The sequence below is a fragment of the Sciurus carolinensis genome, chromosome 14 (genome assembly GCF_902686445.1).
Source record: "Sciurus carolinensis chromosome 14, mSciCar1.2, whole genome shotgun sequence".
Lineage (NCBI taxonomy): Eukaryota > Metazoa > Chordata > Mammalia > Rodentia > Sciuridae > Sciurus > Sciurus carolinensis.
In genome coordinates, this window is record NC_062226.1 from 53,953,578 (window position 1) to 53,976,406 (window position 22,829).

General features: G+C 38.6%; 1 protein-coding gene across 9 annotated transcripts in view; it reads left to right on the forward strand.

Annotated features, from left to right (window-relative positions):
• Bnc2 (basonuclin 2) overlaps window positions 1-22,829 on the forward strand; it is a 403,502-nt gene that overhangs the window by 66,203 nt on the left and 314,470 nt on the right. For 7 of the 9 annotated variants that reach the window (XM_047523679.1, XM_047523681.1, XM_047523682.1 and 4 more), the window contains exon 1: window positions 896-980. The exons of the other annotated variants lie outside the window; for them this stretch is intronic. In XM_047523679.1, the coding sequence (XP_047379635.1) occupies window positions 960-980 (21 nt within the window). In that variant the 5' untranslated portion in view covers window positions 896-959. Of the gene's footprint in view, window positions 1-895; window positions 981-22,829 lie in introns of those variants that run through there. 9 annotated transcript variants of the gene reach the window in all.

The following is a 22,829-nucleotide window of genomic DNA, read 5'->3' on the forward strand; positions in this document are numbered from 1 at the left end:
CATGACTTCATAATTCATAAAGTTGTTTTTTTTTTTCTTTTCAGTACTAGGGATAAAACACAGGTCCTCATATGTGCTAGGCAAGTGCTCTAACACTGTGCTACATCCCCAACTCCTTCATAAGGTTCTTAACATGTGAGCTGGGTGTAGTGGTGCGTGACCGTAATCTGAGAGACTCTGAGGCCAAGGAAGGATGATTGCAAGTTGGAGGCCAGCCTCAGCAATTTAGCAAAACTGTCTCAAAATAAAAAATAAAAAGGACATAGGACTGGGGATGTATCTCAGTGTATGGATCTCAGATGCACTCCTGGGTACTCCCCAGTACCAAAAAAAGGAAGTTCTTAATGTGGTTTTTAATTATTACTTCCATTTACAGGAATTTCTTTAAACCATGTTATAGTTACTTGGAAAAATAATGTAGAAATGTAGTGTTAGGGGTCTGTTTTGTCACAATTTAAACATGTTCTTGGGGCTAATATTTTAACCTCTGAACTTTGTTATCCTTCTCTGTAAAATGGGAATGCTAATAATATTTTCCTTTAAGATAGCTGTGAGGATATATGAACATCTTTTGTAAACCCATATACATTTCACTTATTGACTAAGCTACTCGTGCCAAACTGCCTAAATTAGAGTGGAGGTGATTTGGATCAAGTCCCTGAGTTCACAGCCTAGAGCCAAATTACATTTGTCCATTCTACTTGGGAGGGGAGATGTCAAAGATGTATGGTTTTAATCTTATTTTTGTGAGAGGCTGTGCCTACTTTAACCCCCATAGCTTCCATTAAAAAACTTGAAAATAGTTCATTTTCTATTCCTAATTACTTGGCAGAAATTTAGAATAGAAAGAGAGAAACTAGTAACAACCAACCTTTCCTTTGCACTTACAGATCAACAAAAGGGATTCTTGGGTCCTAGAGACCAAAGAAAGAATCAGCAGGAATGCCCAGGGTGAATTGATGGATTGCAGAGCCTGGCTGGTAATTACTTTCACTGAGCTAAAACATTAACTTAATACATGGGAGCAGGGCCAGATGAAAATCAGGATTTGGACCTCTTCCCCCCCCTGTGGATATCCCACACTTCCCTTTTGGAGGCAGTCTTCTCTTTGGTGGGATAGCCCTGCTTCCTTTCCTGAGGCTTGGCATGGATTTCCCTGCCCCACCCTGGCTGACTAGAGTTGTACCTTTGTTTTATAGATATGTGAGGGCCTAGGTCAGCCAGCTTTCTGGGGTGGCAAGAAACCACAGTTTCTCAAGACTGTTCAGCCTATACCCGATATCAATAGACTTTTCTTATTCTTGGGGTTCATATTTCTAACTTGTGAGCTTTAGCTTTTGTTAGTTTTTTTCACCAGCGCTGGGGATTGAACCACTGTGCACGTGCCAGGGAAGCCTTCTACCACTGAACCACACCCCTAGCCCTTGAGCTTTAACTTTGGGACTTGGTAACACCTTCTTTTTTCTTTCTTTTTTTTTTTTTTCTTCTTTTTTTTGGTACTGGGATATGAATCCAGGGGTGCTTACTACTGAGCTGCATCTGCTCCCTTTTCTATTTTTGGTTTTATTTTTGTCATTGTTGTTGATGATATTGTTTTTCCAGCCTTTTAAATTTTATTTTCTATTTTGAGACAGGATCTTGCTAAGTTACCTAGGCTGGCCTTGAATTTGCAATGCTCCTGCCTCAACCTCTCCTGGTCCTACTTGCCTGTAATTCACCATGCCCAGCCTTTTTTTGACATTCACCAGATGCATACCTAGCCTTAAACTAGGTGATGCTCTTGTCTTTAGAGACCAAGGTGTTCATTTTCAAAGCTAACGTGTGTTGATTATTAATGACTTATAGTGGACCTATGCTAGGAAAGATCCTGAGTGATGTGTGTTTTCCATGGCTGGAGGGGCACATATTTTTTCAGATGGGCATTAGATTCATAGTATATGAGAGCTTATTTAGTCCACAGTGCTCCCAACTCCAACTTTTCCACTATACAGTTGAGAAAGTGGACTTTAGAAAGATAAAGCTATTTTCAGACCATTAGAACCAAGAATGGGACTTGAACTGAAATTTTCTGAGTTCAAGTTGCTTGTTACTTTATGGGGATAAAAGCAGTAGTTACCTTAAGAGATCTAGAGAGGGTTAAATCCAAAAATCAAATTGAAGGTTAGGAACAGTGACTACCACTGAGACTTAATAACCAAAAACTGCTATTACTATCACCATCACCATGAGTAACTTCATTACTGATGCCACCACAATTTGTAAGGCAGCCAAGGCAGGTCTGTGTTGGGTGCCATGTTGTGGAAGCCCAGCTTTTTGTTAAGCAAATATTCTGCTTCTGACTCTACTTAAAAACATTTCCCAAGTGTTTTAACACTTGACTTCCCTGGAGACCCACAAAAGGCATTGGTTGAAGGTAATTGAATGGTAATTAGCAATCCTAATTTTGAATTTTGCACATTTTTGGCATTTATGAGTTGATTATAAGTCTAACAAAGATTTATCAAATGTGATTATATGAATGTACTCAAGTCCATGCTCTTGAAGTAGCAGGCAGTCTGGAATCATGATTCACTGTTGAACTGTTTTATCTGCTTCCTTGTGTCTTTAGACTTCTCTATTGAATATACTGTTTCACATTTTCAAGTATCTTTGTCCTGTTAGCCCAGGACTTTACATTGGAGGGCTTCAGTTATAAAAGGTATTATGATGTGATTACTTGAAAGATCAGACTTTTGTGGAAGTTTTAATGACATGCAGATATACTTAGATTAGTGCATAAGAAATGAACATAAAACTATCTAAAATATTTAAGAAGAAATAAATTAAGTCAGTTGTGCCTTGATTAGGTAGCAAGAGGTTAATGCCACCTCATGCCATCCTGGTTCCATTTGTTTGAGTACCATCTGACCCACTGGCAGTATAACTTGGTGGAAAGAATTCCATCAGAGTAGTTTAGGGCTCTATCCCAAGAATTTGGGATTGGGTGCATTGTCTTCCTGAGCCTTAGTTCTCATAAAATTGGGATGCCATCTCCATTGCATGATTTCCAGATCCTAAAAGTGATTTGCTCTTGGATATGCTCTGTAAATGTTAGCTCCTTTTCTCCTCCTAACCACAACCTTTACCTCCCAACTGCCTTCCCCGGTATTTTATGAGGATCAGTTCAAGGAATGAAGTTGGAAAGTTTTAGTTTCATACTAACATTTCCAGTGGTTTGCCTCTTAAATCATCTTACTGTAAAGGTCTTGGTTCCTATAAGCCTCACACCCTTGGGAACCAAACTCATGACAATCATGAAGTGTCCTGCTTCAAAGGATGAGAAAACCAAGCAAACCAAAATCATGCTGTCCCCTTTGGAGCACTGTGTGTGAGCATGCCTCTCCCTGGGATCAGCCTGGAACTGTGGATAACAGCATCACCGTCACCTCTTGCTGGCAGTGATATGGAAGGCAAGGAGAAGGCTTTGGGGCTGAGTTAGGGTTCTAATTGAATGGCCGTCTGGCCTTCCCTGAGCATTCTTTTCCCTTCCAGGATTCCTGTAATTGTCATCAGATGGCTCAGTCTCCCAAATGTTTCCGGTATTGCAGTGACTTCTGGAGTGGTGTTTAAAAAAAAAAAAAGGCAGAATTAGCAGTCATTATTTGTTTGTGTCTGCTCTGTTGTGTAGATATGTGCAGAGCAGGCATCCTGGAGGAAGATAAAAACAGTCAGGTATGGAGTCCTCCTGCTATCTTCTCTTGAGCCTTCCCTTTTCCTCGGCTGATTCTTTTCCTCCTGAATTGCTTTAAAGGACTCAAACAAAAGGAAGATGCAGCCAGTCTTCCTTTTAATCTCATTACTTGTGGAGACCTTTATAAAGAACTGCATTTTTTTTTTTTTTAGGTTAGCTAAAGGCCTCAGGGAGGTTGGGAGTTGGACAGGACAGAGAATGAACCCTAAAGGATGGTTCCCATGCATGGAAGAAAAGGGGACATCAGAGATGGATTCTGAATTTCACCTGATAATATTCAGATGATGGAAATGGTAGTGTTAGTTGACAAAGCAGGTGTTCCCGTGGGAAGAACAACCCAAAGCTCAGAGGTGGCAAAGATGGATGTGTTTGTGGAGTATTTGATATAGTTTAGCTTAATAATAAGAAAAACTGTAAATTTACGTTCGTACTTTAAAAAGGGATCAGCATAATGTTTCTAATTTCAGGATCATGCTTTCTGTAAAGTCGAGATATAGAAAGGATGGTCCATGCACCCAAAGAGGGTTTTGCATTCTGTGTCTTAAGGTATTTGAATTTTTCCTTCACCAGAAGCCGGCAACTCATTACAAACATAAAATGTCTTGCGCTCTCGCGCGCGTGTGTCTGTGTGTGTATGTTCCCTCCTTCTATCAGATAACTTGACCCTGACACTGCTCTTCAAGGAAGGGAAAAATTGCCTAAATGAGAAAGGACAGCTAATTAAAAAAAAAAAAAAAATAAGGAGTGATTGACAGGACTAAACTCGTGGTTCCTCCCCTGCTCCCCCTTCTTCCAATTCCCCAAGCAGAGACTGACAAGAGAGGTGAGGTTAGGTAAGATTGTTCAACTAGATCATGTTGGAAAGTGTAAAATTGAAGAGAACTTGGACTGTTTCTTCTGATTCTTACCGTTGACTGAGAAATTGTACATTTTCTTTTTCTTTTTTTTTTTTTTTTTTGGGTGCTGGGGATCGAACCAGGGCCTTGTGCTTACAAGGCAAGTACTCTACTGACTGAGCTATCTCCCCAGCCCCGAAATTGTACATTTTAAAAACTACTTTGATCTACTGGCTTTTATTCACCTAGCAAGTAAAATAGTTCACTGCTTTTTGGTGTCCTAGTTTGTCTAGTAGTAGAGTGTTGTCTTAGCTAGCTCCAGATAGTGATATAGACTATTGTGCTTCCTCATTTAAAATGGCCATTTTATAGTCATTATATGGGTTTTTGAAATAATTGAGGTAAATACTAATATGTTACCTAAAAATACTGATGTCTGTCCCACATCTCTTCTTCCAGGTGACTAGGGGTGGAGGGTGGGAACAGAAAGACCTAGATCTCAGCAAGGAAGATAAGAGAGATCTCCTGATCAATACAAAAATTTCTAGTAATGATAATGGCATTCCCTTTAGCAGTGATTGGTTGTATGAGCAGGGAAGTGACCGAGTCCTGGCTCAGAATTTGTAAGAGGAAGACTGCTGGGAGTGGGGTAGTGAGAGTTTTCCATGTGGAATGAAAAACAAATGACTTCTTGGAATGTGACTGTGATGCTCAGAGAGGCAGTAGGCCAGGCTGGCAGGAGGAAGGGTGGAGCCTGTGACGTTGACACCCAACTCGGGGTGCCACCTCTGACTTCTTGTTTTGTAATCTACCTAAGTCACACAATCCAGTGTATATCAGCTAACCAGATTTTTTCTGTTTCAAGACATGAAAGGCACGTGCCCTTTTTTAGCGGGGTTGAAATCTAGAATTCAGCGCTCCCAAAGCGGGTGCTCACGTCCAGGAAAGCCATCTTGCTGGCCCTCGAGTTCTCCCTGCTGTGATGCCTTGGTGAGGGCTGTGAGAGGCAGACACATTCATGAATAGTTGGTCGGTTTGTTTCTGTTTATAAATTCGGTGCTCTTTGCTAAGGGAACTTATTTCTTATTTGGTTTGTTATGATTGATAATAAGAGAAAGAAGAGTGTGAAGTATGGAGAAATAATCTAAAAAAGTGTGGTGTTGTTAGAGTGGTTATTCAGTTTTCACAGTTAGTATTCCTTTAGCCTATTAGGTTTGTTTTGGAGTCTGACTTTGTTGACAGTTCTGTTATTATATGAAGGCTGTTTCCTGCAGTGTATTTTTCTGTTTTAGTTAAGAAACCTCACTTTATTTCCTAAGATGCATTATAATTAGGACTGTTTGGTACTGAGAATCTTTTCTCACTTAATACCCCTAATGAGATACAAATGTTCTAAATGTCCTTATGAGTGGATTATATTTAGAGAGGAATCCACTTATTTTAGCTAACTAATCCCTTTGCTTTTGAATCATACATCCTTATTAGGCTCTCACGTTCCTGTTCCATATGGAATGCCTTGTGAAATCAGACCTCAGCGAGCAGTGTTATTAACTCTCAGGGTCAGTGGTACTGAAAACGTCAATGAAGTTTGTTGGCTCTACATATCTTGTTTTTATAGCACTCTTCCTTTTTTACACACTTATGATAAATATAAGTCTTTCCCTATTCCTGTAAAGTGAATCTTATTTCTTACTTGTTTCTCTTTTGGTATTTATATTTCTGTTGACTAGGATAAAATAACTGGATCTATTTGAGCTTTTCCACTCAACTATTCTGACTCCTTCTGCAGTCTGGAATTGTCTTTCTACCTCCTCAGATTTGTGGATGTTGTGCATCCTTGTCCTTTTGTTAGAAACCTGAAAATGTCCCAGTGAAATTACTGGGCATTTGATTATGCTGTTGAGTCATAGTGAATAAGACATTTCGGAGTTCATGTTGAATGTACCTTCTCAGTGACGGTTTCTTTCTAAGAAAGGTAGACAAGTTAGTGATGAAGTTTTGAAGAGCTTTTCTATGGTTGCACTCTTGAGTTCAAATCCTGGCTTCACTGCTTAGAGTTTGCATGTTCTTAGGCAAATTATTTGACCTTTTTGTGTTTTGGTATTCTATACAATGGGAATTATAATGCCACTTACCTTGTAAGTTGTTGTGAGGATCCTATGAGAAAATTCCTGTACAGCTCTGATAGTAGTGCCTGGTGCATTCTAAGCATATAGATGATAAGATGGTATCTAGTTGAATTTTAAAAAATTTGTTTTTTGAAAATGTTTTCATTAGTGCATATATGATAGTGGAGCTCATTTTGACATAATCATACATGCATGGAATATAATTTGCTCCATATCAATCCCCAGGACTTCGATTTTCTCTCCCTTCTTCCCTTTCTCTACTCCGCTGTCCTCCTTCTATTTATTCATGTATTGTTATTTTACTTGGTGTATCATAATTATACATATAAGTAGAACTCATTTTGATGTATTCATACATGCATATGGCATAGTTCAGTTGGTTTCATTTTGCAGCTTCTCCCCTTCACCACCTGGCTTCCCTCCCTCCGTCCCCTCCTCTCTTCCTCTCTCCCTTCTATTTTCATGAGAGTCCCTCTTCTTATTTCTTATTTCTCATTAGCTTCTACATATGAGAGAAAACATTCAGCCCTTGACTTTCTGAGTCTGGCTTTCCAGTTGGATTTTAAAAATACTTTAAAAATAATTTCCTCCTTTGGTCCAGCCTTGAAGAAGATGATATTGTCTTGTCTGTATTCTCTGTTTTATAGAGAATATCATAGGAACACAGTGTCAGTATGTTATTCTGTTATTAGTAACAGTTGGAATTATAGTCTGGATTTTCCCTCTAATCTGTTATACTTGACTGTGAATTGGGTCTTTAGGAAGTTGCCCTGATTCTGTGGTGTTATCAGCAAAAGATATAGATAGGAAGGGCATCGGTCCAATTTCTTTAATCTGGTCCATTGGTGAGTCAGTTCATTCATTTAACATTATTTGTTTATTAAATATATATTTTTCATTTTATATGGTTTTAATATATACAATTTGCTGTTCCTATGGTTAATTAAATAATACCAGTACCATGATAACAGTATAGTCCAATTTGCATTTATCATGTGATTATGTGAACTGTAATTGTATAAAGCTTTTTCTGTTATATGGTTCATGAACCTACAGTAAAGCATGTAGCTGTATTGCCTGCCTCCTTGTCTCCCATGGTATGCCTGTGTAACATTTTATAAAAATGGATAATTGAAAGAGGAAATTGATCAAAGATCAGAGGGCAGCAAAGAAATGAAAAATGTCCACATGGAAAGTGAAATTTGAACTAATTGTAATGAGGGTTCTGGAGAAAAATTGCTGACCAAGCTAACATCAACCCTGTCAGTGGTCTTTGTACATGCAGCCAGGGGAACTTGGTGATGGGTAACTGACTTGTTGGTGTAGATTAGGAGAGTGGTCATATTGAAAACAATGAAGATATAAAGAGGAGAGGATCTGGCAAAAATTTTCCTATTAAAGCAAAACTGAGAGATATCATAATGACTGGGAAAACACAAAGGACAAATAGTGGAATTTAACCCAAACTTAGAACTTATACCAGTCTATCAAGACATAGGAGAGATATAAAGTGAGAGGAAGGCAGCACTATTCAAACTACTATTGGCACTTAATAAAAAAAGTTCAGTACTGAAGATTGAATCCAGGTGTGAGATAGGTTTACACACACACACACACACACACACACACACACACATACACACGTATTTGGGGAAAAGTTTTCACTAAGTTACTGAGGCTGAACTCAGACTGATTCCCGTGAGTTACAGGTATATGCCAATGCACGTGGCCAACACTTTTTAAATAAACAAAATACTTTAATTCTCAGAGTTTGTAATGGTTTAAATTACAGTGTACTAGATACTTTAATTTTTCTTTACATTTATAGATGATAGTAAGAAAGTTTTTAACGTTCTAAAAATAAAACTTTTCAGGGTCATAGAACAACCATAATTTTTCTATTGGTTATTAAGATTGCTTTGCATGGCCGGGTATGGTGGCACACACCTGTAATCCCAGCAACTTGGGAGGCTGAAGCAGGAGGATTATATGTTTCAGGTCAGCCTGGACAGCTTAGTGAAACCCTGTTTCAAAATAAAAAAATCTGATGTAGCTCCCATGGTCCAGAGCTTGCCTGGCATGCACAAAACCTTGGGTTCAATTCTTAGTACTGCAAAAGAAAAATAAAACAACAGCAAAAAAAGATTGCTTTGCATGGATTCATCTTGCATGACCATTTTAATAGTTTTGTATTACAATGCAGAATACCTGAATTTATTGAGTTAGGCAACCTTAAAAGTGATGGGGATATATTGATGTATACAGGAAAACATAATTTTTGAAGCTTTTTTTTTTTTTTTTTTTGGGTGCTGGGGATCGAACCCAGGGCCTTGTGCTTACAAGGCAAGCACTCTACCAACTGAGCTATCTCCCCAGCCCCTGAAGCATTTTTTTTTCAACATAGATTTGTTAAGTGTCTGTCATGTACCAGGGTGCATTCATACATACATGTAGGAAAAAGTCCTTTTCTCAAAGAATTTGCATTTCAGTTGACTGATGAGAGACAAGATCATTATACTACAACACATACCTGTAATATGTATAATAGAGTTCTGTGAATGCAATGACAAGGGAAATACCAGGCATCATAAGATACTAGAGTAAGGGCATCCAACTTATCGACTGAGTATATGAGGGGTGGGAGAGATAAAGATACATCCTGGGGGACTTAATTTGGAAAGGCTATGTCGTAGAGGAGGATGGTGATAAGAAACTCATGCATGAAGAGCACAGGGCATTGTAAAAAGTCGAGTGTTGATGGAGTGTATGTACCTCCAGCAAGTTAGCAGCCATATCAGCAACGCCATGAAACTTGTAGGCAATAGTGTCTTAGGATTTTCCCTGAGTTTCTTTTAAACTCAAGTATAATTTATACACAATAAAATTGACACATTTTACTGTATAGTTTGACACATTTGATCTGTCCTGTAAGTAGCACAATCAGGATGAAGAAGGGTTACATTACCCCTAAAATCCCTCCATGCTCTGTAGTGACCCATCCCTCTTCCTACCCCCAGACCCTCGGGCAACAGCTGATCTGTGTTCCACCCTATAGTTCTGCCTTTTCAAAAAAAAAAAAAGAGAGAGAGATGAGAGAAATAGTTTTGCCTTTTCCAGAGTCTCATATTAATGAAATCACACTGTATGTAATCTTAAGCCTGGCTCTTTCAGTTAGCATGATATTTGAGATTCATCCATGTTGCATGTAGGAACTTTTGGAACTATCTGAGTTTTAATGGGAGGATGGACTTGAGAGGGCTTTTGTTGTAACTTAGCCAGCTGCTAATGGAGTAGAGGGAGTAGGGTTGCAAAGTAGGGGCTTGGTTTGAGAATTGTGTAGGAGTTGAAATTGGTCTCATCTGAAGTAGGACATATGGGAGAAGCAACAGGTGGGAAACAGGAGGCCCTGCATGTTGGACATGTTGAGGCTGAAGTGTGTGGGGTTATCCTGAGGTGAGCCCAGTAGGGTGTGGTGTGTGTGAGGGAGTTGCTTTCCCTCCTTCCTTATCCTCTGATCTATGTCTGAATCAAATTTGCTGGGCATGCTCTTGCTTAATTAAAGGGTTCCCTTTTCTCTTCATCCTACCACATCACCACTAAGAGTTTGCTCCCAACGCCTTTCTTTTGGACTGTGGAGCTGTTGCTGCATCAACTGGTCACTTTTTAAAGGACTGTCAGCTGATTCAGTTCATCTGTAGTTTCCCATTGTCTTCCACAAGTAGCAGTAGAAAAGTAATGGTTTGCTTGGTCTTTGGAGCTTCAGGTTTGAGTTCATTTGTCACAAACTAGCCACAAACTAGGGATTCTCTTTGGTAAAGATCCTAGTAATTTTCTTTTCTTTTTTCTTTCCTTCCTTCCTTCCTTCCCTCCTTCTTCCCTCCCTCCCTCCCTTCTCCCCCCTCCCTTTCCCCCTCCTTCTCTTCCTTCTTTCCCTTTTTTCTTTTTCTTTTCTTTTGTTTGTTTGTTTCTTTTTTTTTTTTTTTTTTTTTGCCAGAAGGAGTTCTGTGGAACTGTTTTATGTGTGTGCAGGGTGCTGGGGATCAAACCCAGAGCCTTGCAAATGCTAGGCAAGTGCTCTACTACTGAGTTACATTCCAAGCACCTGGCTGTATTTGTTTGAGGGTATAGCATTTGAACCAGATTGGACCATATGGAATGAAGAAACATAGGTGAAGGAACATAATATTACCTATCTTTCCGCTGTGCTGGTTTCATCTCTTGTGAATACAGTTTTCAGTGGGGTTCTGAAGATGCATTAGGTTAAGGGGAGAATTATGTACTCGATTAATATGGTCGTCTTCTGGCCTAGGAGGGGAAGCACCCTGGGAAGTGATGGGCAGAGTAGTTGCTTAGCCCAGGAAGAACTTTGCAGAGAAAGGTGATTCACCACACAAATGCCTGTACTCAAAAGATATTGGATTAAAAAAAAAAAAAAAAAAAAAAGCCTGTGACCATAATTACAGCTAACATAGCATTTCATCCTCAGGACAACTCAGAGGTATAAAAAGCATTATTTTTCTCTTGAGAAAATAATGACACAAGGAAGTCAAGTAACTAGCACAGTCAGATAGTTAGTGCCAGCCAGAGCTGGGATTCAAACCTCAAACCTAGGCAGGCTGGTTCCAGAGTCCGTGCTCTTCTATGTATATCATGCTGTCTTTAGAGCTCTAGCTTGGTAGTACCTGAAGGACTCAGGAGAAATCCTTTAGTTGCCAGGCACAGTGGCATACACCTGTAATCCCAGCGACTCAGAGACTGAAGCAGGAGAATACAAGTTTGAGACCAACCTCAGCAAGTTAGCAAGGCCACAAGCAACTTAGTGAGACCTTGTTTCCAAAAATAAAAAGTTCTGGGAATGGGACTCAGTAGTCCCTGGGTTCAATCCCCAGTACTCGCCCTTCCCAGTAATGGTTCCTCTGTCCTTCATTTTACACTTAAAAGGATCAAAGTCTATAGAGGACTCTTGAGTTGACTGGCTCAAGATCACAGATGACGAGGGAGAAAGAGTTTGTTCTCTCCTGTCAAGAGCTCTGGCAAATTTTGTACCTTTGTCATGGTTGCAATCATAGAGATGTTGCCGAAGTAGGTAGACTGACAAAGTTAGTGTTTAATTTTTGTTCCCTCGGCCACCACTCTCAGGCCTGGGAATGCGATAATTAGCTCTCTTCCTGTCCCCTCTGCCATTTATTCTCCAGGGAGTCTGGAATGACTGTTACTGTTCTCTAACCTGTCCTCTTTAATCATTGATTGCCTGACCATTTGCTCTTTCTGTCTCTTCCCAGTAGCAGGTAAGGGAAGGGAGAAGCTGTCCAACCAGTTGGATTGAGTTGAGTTTTGGGATGGGAAGGAGAAGGGGACCACTGCAGATTTGGGGGTTACTGCACTGCAGATAAAGACTTTGCTGATCTTTGTGGTTTTGATCCTCCTGCCCCACCTGTATCATAGTCATCATTGCCTGGCTTCAACCTGTGCTCAGTCCTCAGTGTTTACTGCAGAGCCCCTCCCCATCTCTTCGGTTGGGGTTCAGAACTAGAGGGTTCACTGGTGGTAATTTTGTTAGCCCCAGGCATTCGTTCTCATGGAAACTTGACCTAGGGCATCTCTACAGGAAAGGGAGCTCTTTAAAAAAAAAAAAAAAATTCAGATGTGATAAAACCTTATTTTATTCATTTCTTAATTAAAAAAATTTTTTAAGTTGTCAATGGACCTTTATTTTATTTATTTATATGCGGTGCTGAGGATCGAACCCAGTGCCTCACACATGCTAGGCAAGTGCTCTACCACTGAGCGATAGCCCCAGCCCCAGGAAAGGGAGCTCTTGTCTCACCAGTTTACATTTCATAATTGTTCTAAGTTTTTTTTTTTGAGGAGCCATAGATTGAGGAGTAAGTTCATTTAAAAAAAAAATGTTTGCCAGTCTCTTTTTAAAAAGTCTCTTTTGTGCTAGATGTGGTGGCACACACCTGTAATCCTGGCGATTTGGGAGGCTGAGGCAGGAGGATGGCAAGTTTGAGGCTAGTCTTGGCAATTTAGTGAGACTTAGTGTTAAAATGAAAAATAAAAATGGCTGGGGTATGGCTTGGTGGTAGAGTACCCCTGGGTTCAATCCCCAGTTACCCCCCCCCAATCCCACAAATACACTTTTGTGTGCAGGTATTTTTCAGGTAGACAAACTTATTTTTTTCTCTCCTTTCATTCCTTCACTCTATACTGGATCTGTGTAAAAATTTAAGATCTATTCTAGTTTCTTTCCCTTGCCTAGGAAGTTGAATGCTAAAGTACTGTGGTCACCATTCTCCAGGGGCCTTTTCTCTTTCTTCCCATTTTCTGTAATTAAGAACATGCTTCTCAGTTTCAACTCAAAATAGCAGAAAAGATTCCTTGTTTAGTTAAGGAAGGCAAATTTCCTCAGGTAGGTTCTCATATATTTTCTGTAGAAACTGGCATGCGCTGCTTTGCATATTACCCTCATCAAATGAGATCCTTAGAAGAGCAATCAGCTAGTCTGAGCCACTTAATTCTTGTTGCCTGTGCCTGCATTTTCTTGGGTAATTTTAACTCTTTTGGTGCTGTTCAGGAATGCCTGCTTCATCTCATCACAAAGAGAAGGCGTCTGTAATCCCGTGATTGCTATGGTGTTTCCTCAGATGTCCATTGAGTATAGCTATTGAGCACTAGGACTGTTCTTCTAAATAGGTACATATGCCAAGTGGTGATTTACCTTGAAGGCTCTGGATAGGGCCCCAGCAATCTGTTCACGTGGTCATTATTTTTGTAAAGTTTACATGCTTTTTCTTTCTGTCATCTTTCTTTTTTAAATTGAGCCCAGGGCCTCACACATGATGCTAAGCTAAACATGTGCTCTATCATTGAGCTACATCTTCAGCCCCTACATGCTTTTTATAAAAGAAAGTCCCTCATAGTTTACAAACTTTAGACCTTACCAACCTGCACCCACTCTTCAAGACGTATATTGCAAAGACCTACATTACCTTAAGTCATCCCCCAACCCATGTACTTTTCTGTGACCTAAATCCTTTCAGTTGTGGTGTAAATCCTTTTTTTTTTTTAACCCCTACTGCCCTTCTTTTCCCTCTATACAATTCCTCCTTCTTCCATTCTTGCCCCCTTCCCACACCCCCATTATGTGTCATCATCTGCTTATCAGCGAGATCATTCATCCTTTGGATTTTTGAGATTGGCTTATCTCACTTAGCATAATATTCTCCAATTTCATCCATTTGCCTGCAAATACCATAATTTTATTCTTTATGGCTGAGTAATATTCCATTGTGTGCATATATATATATATATATATATATATATATATATGTATATACCACAGTTTCTTTATCCATTTGTCAATTGAAGGGCATCTAGGTTGGTTCCACAATCTGGCTATTGTGAATTGAACAGCTATGAACATTGATGTGGCTGCATCTCTGTAGTATGCTGATTTTAAGTCCTTTGGGTATAGACCAAGGAGTGGAATAACTGTGTCAAATGGTGGTTCCATTCCAAGTTTTCTAAGGAATTGCCACACTGCTTTCTGGAGTGGCTGCACTAATTTGCAGCCCCACCAGCAATGTATGAGTGTACCTTTTCCCCCACATCCTCGCCAACACCTGTTGTTGCTTGTATTCTTGATAATTGCCATTCTAATTGGGGTGAGATGGAATCTTAGTGTAGTTTTGATTTGCATTTCTTTTATTACTAGAGATGTCGAACATTTTTTCATATATCTGTTGATTGCTTGTAGATCTTCTGTGAAGTGTCTGTTCATTTCCTTAGCCCATTTGTTGATTGGGTTATTTGTATTCTTGGTGAAGAGTTTTTTGAGTTCTTTATATATTTTGGAAATTTGTGCTCTATCTGATGTATGAATGGCAAAGATTTTCTCCCACTCTGTAGGCTCTCTCTTCGCATTGCTGATAGTTTCCTTTGCTGAGAGAAAGCTTTTTAGTTTGAATCTATCCCAGTTATTGATTCTTTCTTTTATTTCTTGTGCTATGGGAAAATTTCAGACCAATAACCTTAATGAACATTGATGCAAAAATTCTCAACAAAATTTTAGCAAATAACATATGAAAATATATTAAAAAGATAGTGCACCATGGTCAAGTGGGTTTTATCCCAGGGATGCAAGGTTGGTTCAACATCCGGAAATCAGTAAATGTAATTCACCATATCAACAGACTTAAAGTCAAGAATCACCTGATAATTTCGATAGATGCAGAAAAAGCATTTGATAAAATACAGCATCCCTTCATGCTCAAAACACTAGAAAAAACAGGGATAGTGGGAACATTCCTTAACATTGTAAAGGCCATCTATGCTAAGCCCATGGCCAGTATCATTCTAAATGGTGAAAAACTGAAAGCATTCCCCCTAAAAACTGGAACAAGGCAGGGATACCCTCTTTCACCACTTCTATTCAACATTGTCCTAGAAACTCTAGCCAGAGGAATTAGACCAAAGAAATTAAAGGGTACGAATAGGAAAAAGAACCCAACCTATCCCTATTTGCTGATGGCATGATTATATATTTAGAGGAATCGGGAAATTCCACCAGAAAACTTATAGAACTCATAAGTGAACTCAGTAAAATAGAGGATATAAGATCAATGCTCATAAATCTAATGCATTTTTATACATAAATGATGAATCTTCAGAAAGAGAAGTTAGGAAAACTACCCCATTCACAATAGCCTTGAAAAAAATAAAATACTGGAGAATCAATTTAACAAAAGAGGTGAAAGACCTCTACATTGAGAACTACAGAACACTAAAGAAAGAAATTAAAGAAAACCTTAGAAGATGGAAAGATCTCCCATGTACTTGGATAGGCAGAATTAATATTGTCAAAATGGCCATACTACCAAAAGTGCTATACAGATTCAGTGCAATTCCAATTAAAATCTCAATGACGTACCTTACAGAAATAGAGCAAGCAATCGTGAAATTCATCTGGAAGAATAAGAAACCCAGAATAGCTAAAGCAATCCTTAGCAGGAAGAGTGAAGCAGCGGGTATTGCAATACCAGACCTTCAACTATACTACAAAGCAATAGTAACAAAAACGGCATGGTATTGGTACCAAAATAGACAGGTGGATCAATGGTACAGAATAGAGGACACAGACACAAACCCAAATAAATATAATTTTCTCATACTAGACAAAGGTGCCAAAAATATGCAATGGAGAAAAGATAGCCTCTTCAACAAATGGTGCTGGGAAAACTGGAAATCCATATGCAGCAGAATGAAACTAAACCCTTATCTCTCACCCTGCACAAAACTCAACTCAAAATGGATCAAGGACCATGGAATCAGACCAGAGACCCTGCATCTTATAGAAGAAAAAGTAGGTCCAAATCTTCAACATGTCGGCTTAGGATCAGACGTCCTTAACAGGACTCCCATAGCACAAGAAATAGGATTTCTCTCAGCAAAGGAAACAGTAACTTCTTATAATTCTGTCCTTTGTGGAGTGCAGAACAGTCCCTAGTTCATTGTGAAATGGCAGATGAAGGCCCTGACAGAACCCTTGCCAATAGAAAACTTTCAGGACCTGGGCAGACTAGTCTTGCATTGCAATGAGAGTTTTATGTGTGGACACAAATCAACCTTATCCGTGTCCCAAATGGGGTTCTGCACCTTGAGTTTAAGGTTCTCGTTCTTTCTCTAAAGTGAAAGCATATTGCCTTTCCAAAAAACAAGTACCCTGGAAGCTGTCTCTAGGAAATGCAGCATAAGCAAATTCGTGTGCATGCATGTGCAGGCACACACACACACACAGCTCAAGAAGTGATTCTCTTGATCTCACAGGCTTAAAATTTTCTTCTCCTGCTCGCTTCATTCTGCAAGACCCATAAATAGACTGTTTTGCATTGTCTCTTGGAATCATCCCTTCCTTTAAAAAATAAATTAATAAAAAACCAGTCTCATTATGATGACTGTAGATTTGGAGGGCTGGGGATTGGTTTGTAAGTGAATTTGTATCACTCTTTTACTCCTTTTCAATCTCAATGCCCTATTCTAGATTTGTTACAGTAACTGGTCACATCACCTTCAAGTTCTCTCTGGGGTACTCCACCTGCTGGGATTGGAGGCTTTTAAAAGCATCTGTGATGTAATCCTGATTCAGCCCCATACTCCTTCCATTACAAATTCTGGTCGGAGTAAGCCCTCACTGTGTGCTCAAAGCTGCTTGAGCGAGAGCCAGCTTCTCCTGCAACTTGCATCTCTCCCTCTCTGTGCTGCGTGCCCACCACATTGTCTCCTGGGTATACCTCTTACTTTACAGTCCTTTTCTTAAGGTACTTATCACTTTGTTATGTAATGTTCCAAACTAGATTTAAGAAATTCTCAAAAGTACTTCCTTATTTTTAGCAGTCATAGGTGCCCAAATACTCAGGGAAAAAAAGGAACACCAAACTCACGCAAAGACCTTAGGGTAGAATCCCTCCCAACACACTGAACACTTAACTGTGGACACTGAGCATCTGTAGGCCTGGGACTGTGCTTCCTGCCCCTTTAGTAGAACCGTGAAGCAGTACAGTCTCCTGGACTGAAAAGAGGAACACGGTTGTTTCTTACTCATGTGATGCTTTCCTCCATTTTCTATAGGAGTTTTTAAATAGTTTTAAGCCAAAGTTTTGAATTTTTGTTAACCTCACTAGAAAAAGAAATTTGGATGCTGTTTTATTCACTTAAGCTGTCATTGAATTTTTTTTAATTCTTAAAAAAAAATTCCAGTGCTTGTAAGTATGTATCAAAAAAAATTTAAAAATTTCAAATAATTTTGAAGTTTATATTTGGAACTCTTACAATATACTTTTGACTAATTGTGTTGTTGTACAACCAAGATTAGTGAAGATTGATGTAGTTTGAACATGACATTAATATTTCATTTAAATTACTTAACATTTCTAGGAAGCATGCAAAGAAGGTGAATATTATAGTAGTTAAAGTAGAGGCTTAATTTCTGAATTAATTAAAAATTTTTTAAGTTGTCAATGGACCTTTATTTTATTTATTTATATGCAGTGCTGAGAATTGAACCCAGTGCCTCACACATGCTTGGTGAGTGCTCTACCACTGAGCTACAACCCAACCTCCATTAATTTGTGAATTAATTTTTAATTCGAGTTTGTTGTACAGATAGTAAGATCAGGTGTTAGGTTAATAATATAAAGCAGTGCATATTGTTGGAAGCTTTTGTTAACTTTTCCCAAATACATCTTAAATCTAAATCAATACTAAAACTGTCTAAAATAGTGAATTTGTTTCATTAGACAATCTGAGCTTTGGTATGGACTCTTGAACCTTGTAGTATGCAGAAGTATAAGCCGAGGTAGATACAAACATAAACCATTGTTATTTGCATAATTTGTCTCTTCGGCATAAATGTTGTACTTGTAAAATAAAACCATTGTCCTGGAACTCAGATTTTGGTTGTCTGAGTATTTGTGGGACTGGAGGAGGTTTTCGGGTTATGTTTGTGTTTAGATTAAATTTGAATGGTGAGTTAAGATTTATGGTGAGTAGTGTGCAGAATGTTTTATTTACATTTTCAAAGCCTACAAATAAAAGCAACATCTGAATTTGATCTTTGGGAACCGACCAAGTTCAGGAAATAAGGCATAATTCTACTTTAATTGTCTGCCTTAATTGCACCTTACTTCTGTTTATTTGCAAGTTGTATATTTAAGACATTAACACATTTAGTACTCTGTTATTGAATATATTTAACTTTCTACTAGAGTCATATTTTCAGATTTTTGAACTCTGAAAACAGGAGCAACATAAGACCTGCCTGTAAAGTACTGAGTGGTTACTCTGGCTGTTTCGTTATATGAAACACACATTCTGGGTTACTTCAGAGTAAATGCTTCTTAGAATTAGTTCTGTTTAGTTTCTGAGGCAGACTATTTAATTCATTCATTAATGTACCCCAAATATTTGTCAAGTTCATACTTTGTGCTAGAAACTACAGTGGATACAGTGAACAAAACAGAAGCATCTCTCACCTTCAGAGTAACTGAATCTGGTAGGGGAGAAAATGAAGAAACTAGGTCACCACAGTGGCATACACTGGGACAACTGAGAGGGGACCCTAAGGTCAAAGACCCGTCAGCACACGTAGAGTGGTGTCGAAAGACTTCCAGGAGGAAGTGACACCTCTGCATCCCTGCTTTTCAGAGTTAGCGAGTGGAACGGGTCTAGGAATAGTGGCTAAGCATACTCCTGGCACAAGGAGCAGCATTGGCAAAAGCCCAGAGTAAATAGAGGACTTGGCACATTACAAATATGTTAAAACTTTGGGCAACTAGAACTTTGATACCTGGAACTCTCATTCTGGATCAGAAGAATTTTCCTCAGCATTTTACTTGATGAGAAATGACTATAGACTTGTTTGATTTCCCTCACTGCCCACCCCTGCCCTAACAGAAATACTCATTTATTTGAACATTTGACTCTGGCATTTTACGCGGGTGGTCTCCAAGATACCTGCTTACAGAGCAAATTTGAAAATGAATCTCCATTACATCTGGACAAGTAAAAGCAAAAGTTAAACTAGATGTTTTGTCATTGAGGATGAAACTGAAAACTGGTTTGTTACACGTTGATAAAAATGTGAAATCAGGGCTGAGGATGTAACTCAGTGGTAGAGTGCTTGCTCAGCATGCATGAGGTCCTGAGTTGGACCCCTATCACTGCCAAATGTGAGAGAGAGAGAGAGAGAGAGAGAGAGAGAGAGAGAGAGAGAGAGAAACATCATATCCAGATTTTTAGAGAATACTTACATATCTCAAATTATTTTATCCAGAGTTGATTTTTTTAAAGACAGGGGTTATATCTTTTATAGGAAATGTTCTTAAGTGAATGATTAAGTAACCTACCTTTTGGTTAATGACTTAGAGTATATGTGAAAGAATAGAATTCTGTGGAATTCAGAATCAAAAGAGAAATGGAATTGTTTCTTAAGCAAGCATTTTTTCTTAAAAATGTCAAGGGAGTTGTTTCTCACAGAACTAGATAGATGATGTGTAAGATGTGTAAGAATCACCTGGTTTATAGAGGGTTTACTCTTCATACATTTGTGCTCTTCAGGGCTGAGGTTCTGTTGTCCTTATCTGTTCATCCTGTGTTCAATATATTCATTCATTGATTTTCAGTACTGGGGATTGAACCTAGGGGTGCTTTGCCACTGAGCTACATTCCTGCCCCCCCTTTAATATATATATATTTTTTAGTTGTATATGGACATAATACCTTTTATTTATTTATTTTTATTTGGTGCTGAGGATCTAATCCAGTGCCTCATGTGTGGTAGACAAGCACCCTACCACTAAGCTACAAACCCAGCCTTCCTGCCCCATGTATTCTTTAATCTGAGACAGGGTCTCACTAAGTGGCTGAGGCTGGCTTTGAACATGTAGTCTTCCTTCTTCACCCTCCTGAGCAGCTGGAGTTAGAGTTGTGGACCACCATGTCCAGCCTGTGTCCACTTAAATGCCTAATATCATAGATCTTCAGTATCTGAAAAAACCCCAAGTACTTAATTTTCTCAATAACTCTGTTGAGTTATAGTTCACACACCATACAGTTCACCTACTTAAGGTATTCTTATGGTTTTCATTGGTCCTTAGTATACATCACAGTGTTCACCCATCATCACAATCCATTTTGGAACATTTTTATTATTAATCTCAGAAAGAAACCTGTAATCCCTTAGCTGTCATCTTCCAGCATTACCATTTCTCTAACTGTAGGGAATCATATTTCTTACTTCTTTTTCTATAGACTTGCCTATTCTGGATATTTCATACAAACAAAATTATATATGGTATTTTATGATTGACTTCTTTCATTTATGTGTTTTGAAGATTCATCCATACTATACCATATATCAGTACTTCATTCCGTTTTTTTTTCCTTTATAACATTCTTTTATGTGAATGTATTTCATTTCATTTAGCCACCAATTGGCAAATTAAAGACTTTTTAGTAACTCATTTAATTTTGGTAGGTGTCGATTATAAAGGAAAAAGCTAAGGAAGAACTAAAGTTCCAAATTCCAACTGGAGATGCCCTCTAAGGCTTGTTAGTGTTGAAGGTATATATAAATGCATTTAGAATAAAGTTTGTGTGATTGTTGAGTATAATAGAATCTCACCTCAATCAGTAGATTTTGCCAGTTTTACCTCTTGAATACTTTTTGTCTCCTAGTTGCTCTCTGCCTCCCTAGAAACTCTCTAACCAGCATTTATGTTTGATCATTGCATTACCCTTATATAACCCCCCAACAGGCAAAGGGAGCATTTCTACTAAAAATGCCATTTTCCTCAGAGGTTAGAAGTCCTTAATGTAGCTTGCATGGTCACCTCACATCAGGCCCTTGTTCCTTGCTTCCTCTCCCCCCACAGTATAGTATTTATTTTGTACTTATAAAGGACTGTGAAGTCCTTTCTGAAGTTGTTTGGACATTCCTGATTTAGTTACCACTTTGAGAACTTTTTGAGCCTGGTATAGTGGACAGAGCTCCAGCCTCAAGTCCAGTAATCTAGGCAAGAGCTCTGGGGCCACTGAGCATTGAAGTCTTTGAGCCTCTTATTTGCAAAGTAGAGGAGACACCTTGCTCGTGGTCATGGAAAGATCTTATGCTAAAGTATCTGCCATACGATGTGTGCTTAGTAAACTATGTCCTTTCTAGTTTTTATTTGGATTACTGTTTTGAATGTCATGACTTAGATCAGTTTGATGATACCACCTTTATTTTTTACTGAAAAGAGAGATTTACACATTATAACATCATGGTCTGTGGGTAGGGTTTTTTCCCCCCATTCTTTCAAAATCTATTATTTTCGTCTCAGAATACTGTTTTTAATGCTTCTTTAACACCTCTACCTGGCAGCAATACACAGTGGGGTCTCTGCCAATTAGAGGATGTCATTTATTTCCTTAAAAATTTCTTTGGTGTGTATGTACCTTTATGACTTCCTCATATGAAAGAAATTACTTATTTAGGAAGCAAGAAAATTTAGAAAATAGAGAAACAAGGAAAAGAAAATTCAGTTGTCATCTGAACACCCACTGTGGCCGTTAGAGTTTTTAGTTTTCAAGACTTTATGCACATAAATATCTGCATGTGTATACTTTTTGAATAGAAGATATATCATACTTTGTGTTTTATGTAGTTGCTTTTTTTCCATTTGCCTATTAGATATTTTTCAGTGTTAAATGTGTTGGATTTATTTAATTCTTTCTGAAATTCCATTTAATGGAGTGCCATTGTTACTGTTACCAGTCCTTCCTGAATGAACTTTTAGGTTTGTATAAGTTATATACAGACCCTGACTATTATAAATAGTGCTTTTTTGGGGGGAGGAGTTGGGGATTTGAACTCAGGGCCTTTCACATGCTAGAGGGGCTGTACCACTGAGCTGTACCCCCAACCCCAGATTGTGCTTGCTTTTATTTACTTAATTTTTAAAATCGTAGATGAACACAATACCTTTTATTTTATTTATTTATTTATTTATTTATTTATTTATTTATTTATTTATTGTGGTGCTGAGAATTGAACCCAGTGCTTCACACATGCTAGGCAAGCATTTTACCACTGAGCCACAACCCCAGCCCCCTTGCTTTTGATTTTGCAGTCATGAGTGAATCTGACTTGCTTTTTACTTCCTCAGTTAACAGTTCTCATGAAATAAGTTCCCTGAGGTTTAGTGCCAGATCCAGTTCAAACTTGCTCTCTTATTTTTTGCATCTTTTGTAATGTTATAACTCAAGCAGCAAAATGTCCCTTTTTACACTTCTTTATTTTGTTCTTCTTGTGCTAGTTTTCAATCTCTTTTTTCCCCTACCTCCATTTATCTTGGCAAATACTTCTTTTCTTACCCTTGTCTGCCCCACACCACAGTCCTAAAGTGTTATTTTGTTATTGTTGTTACTGGGGATTAAACCCAGGAACCTTTACCACTGAGCTATATCCCCAGTCCTTTTTATTTTTTATTTTGAGATGGGGTCTAAGTTGCTTAAACCTCACTAAGTTGAAGAGGCTGGCTTTGAACTTGTGATTCTCCTGCCTCCTCCTCTGAGTTGCTGAGATTGCAGGTATGT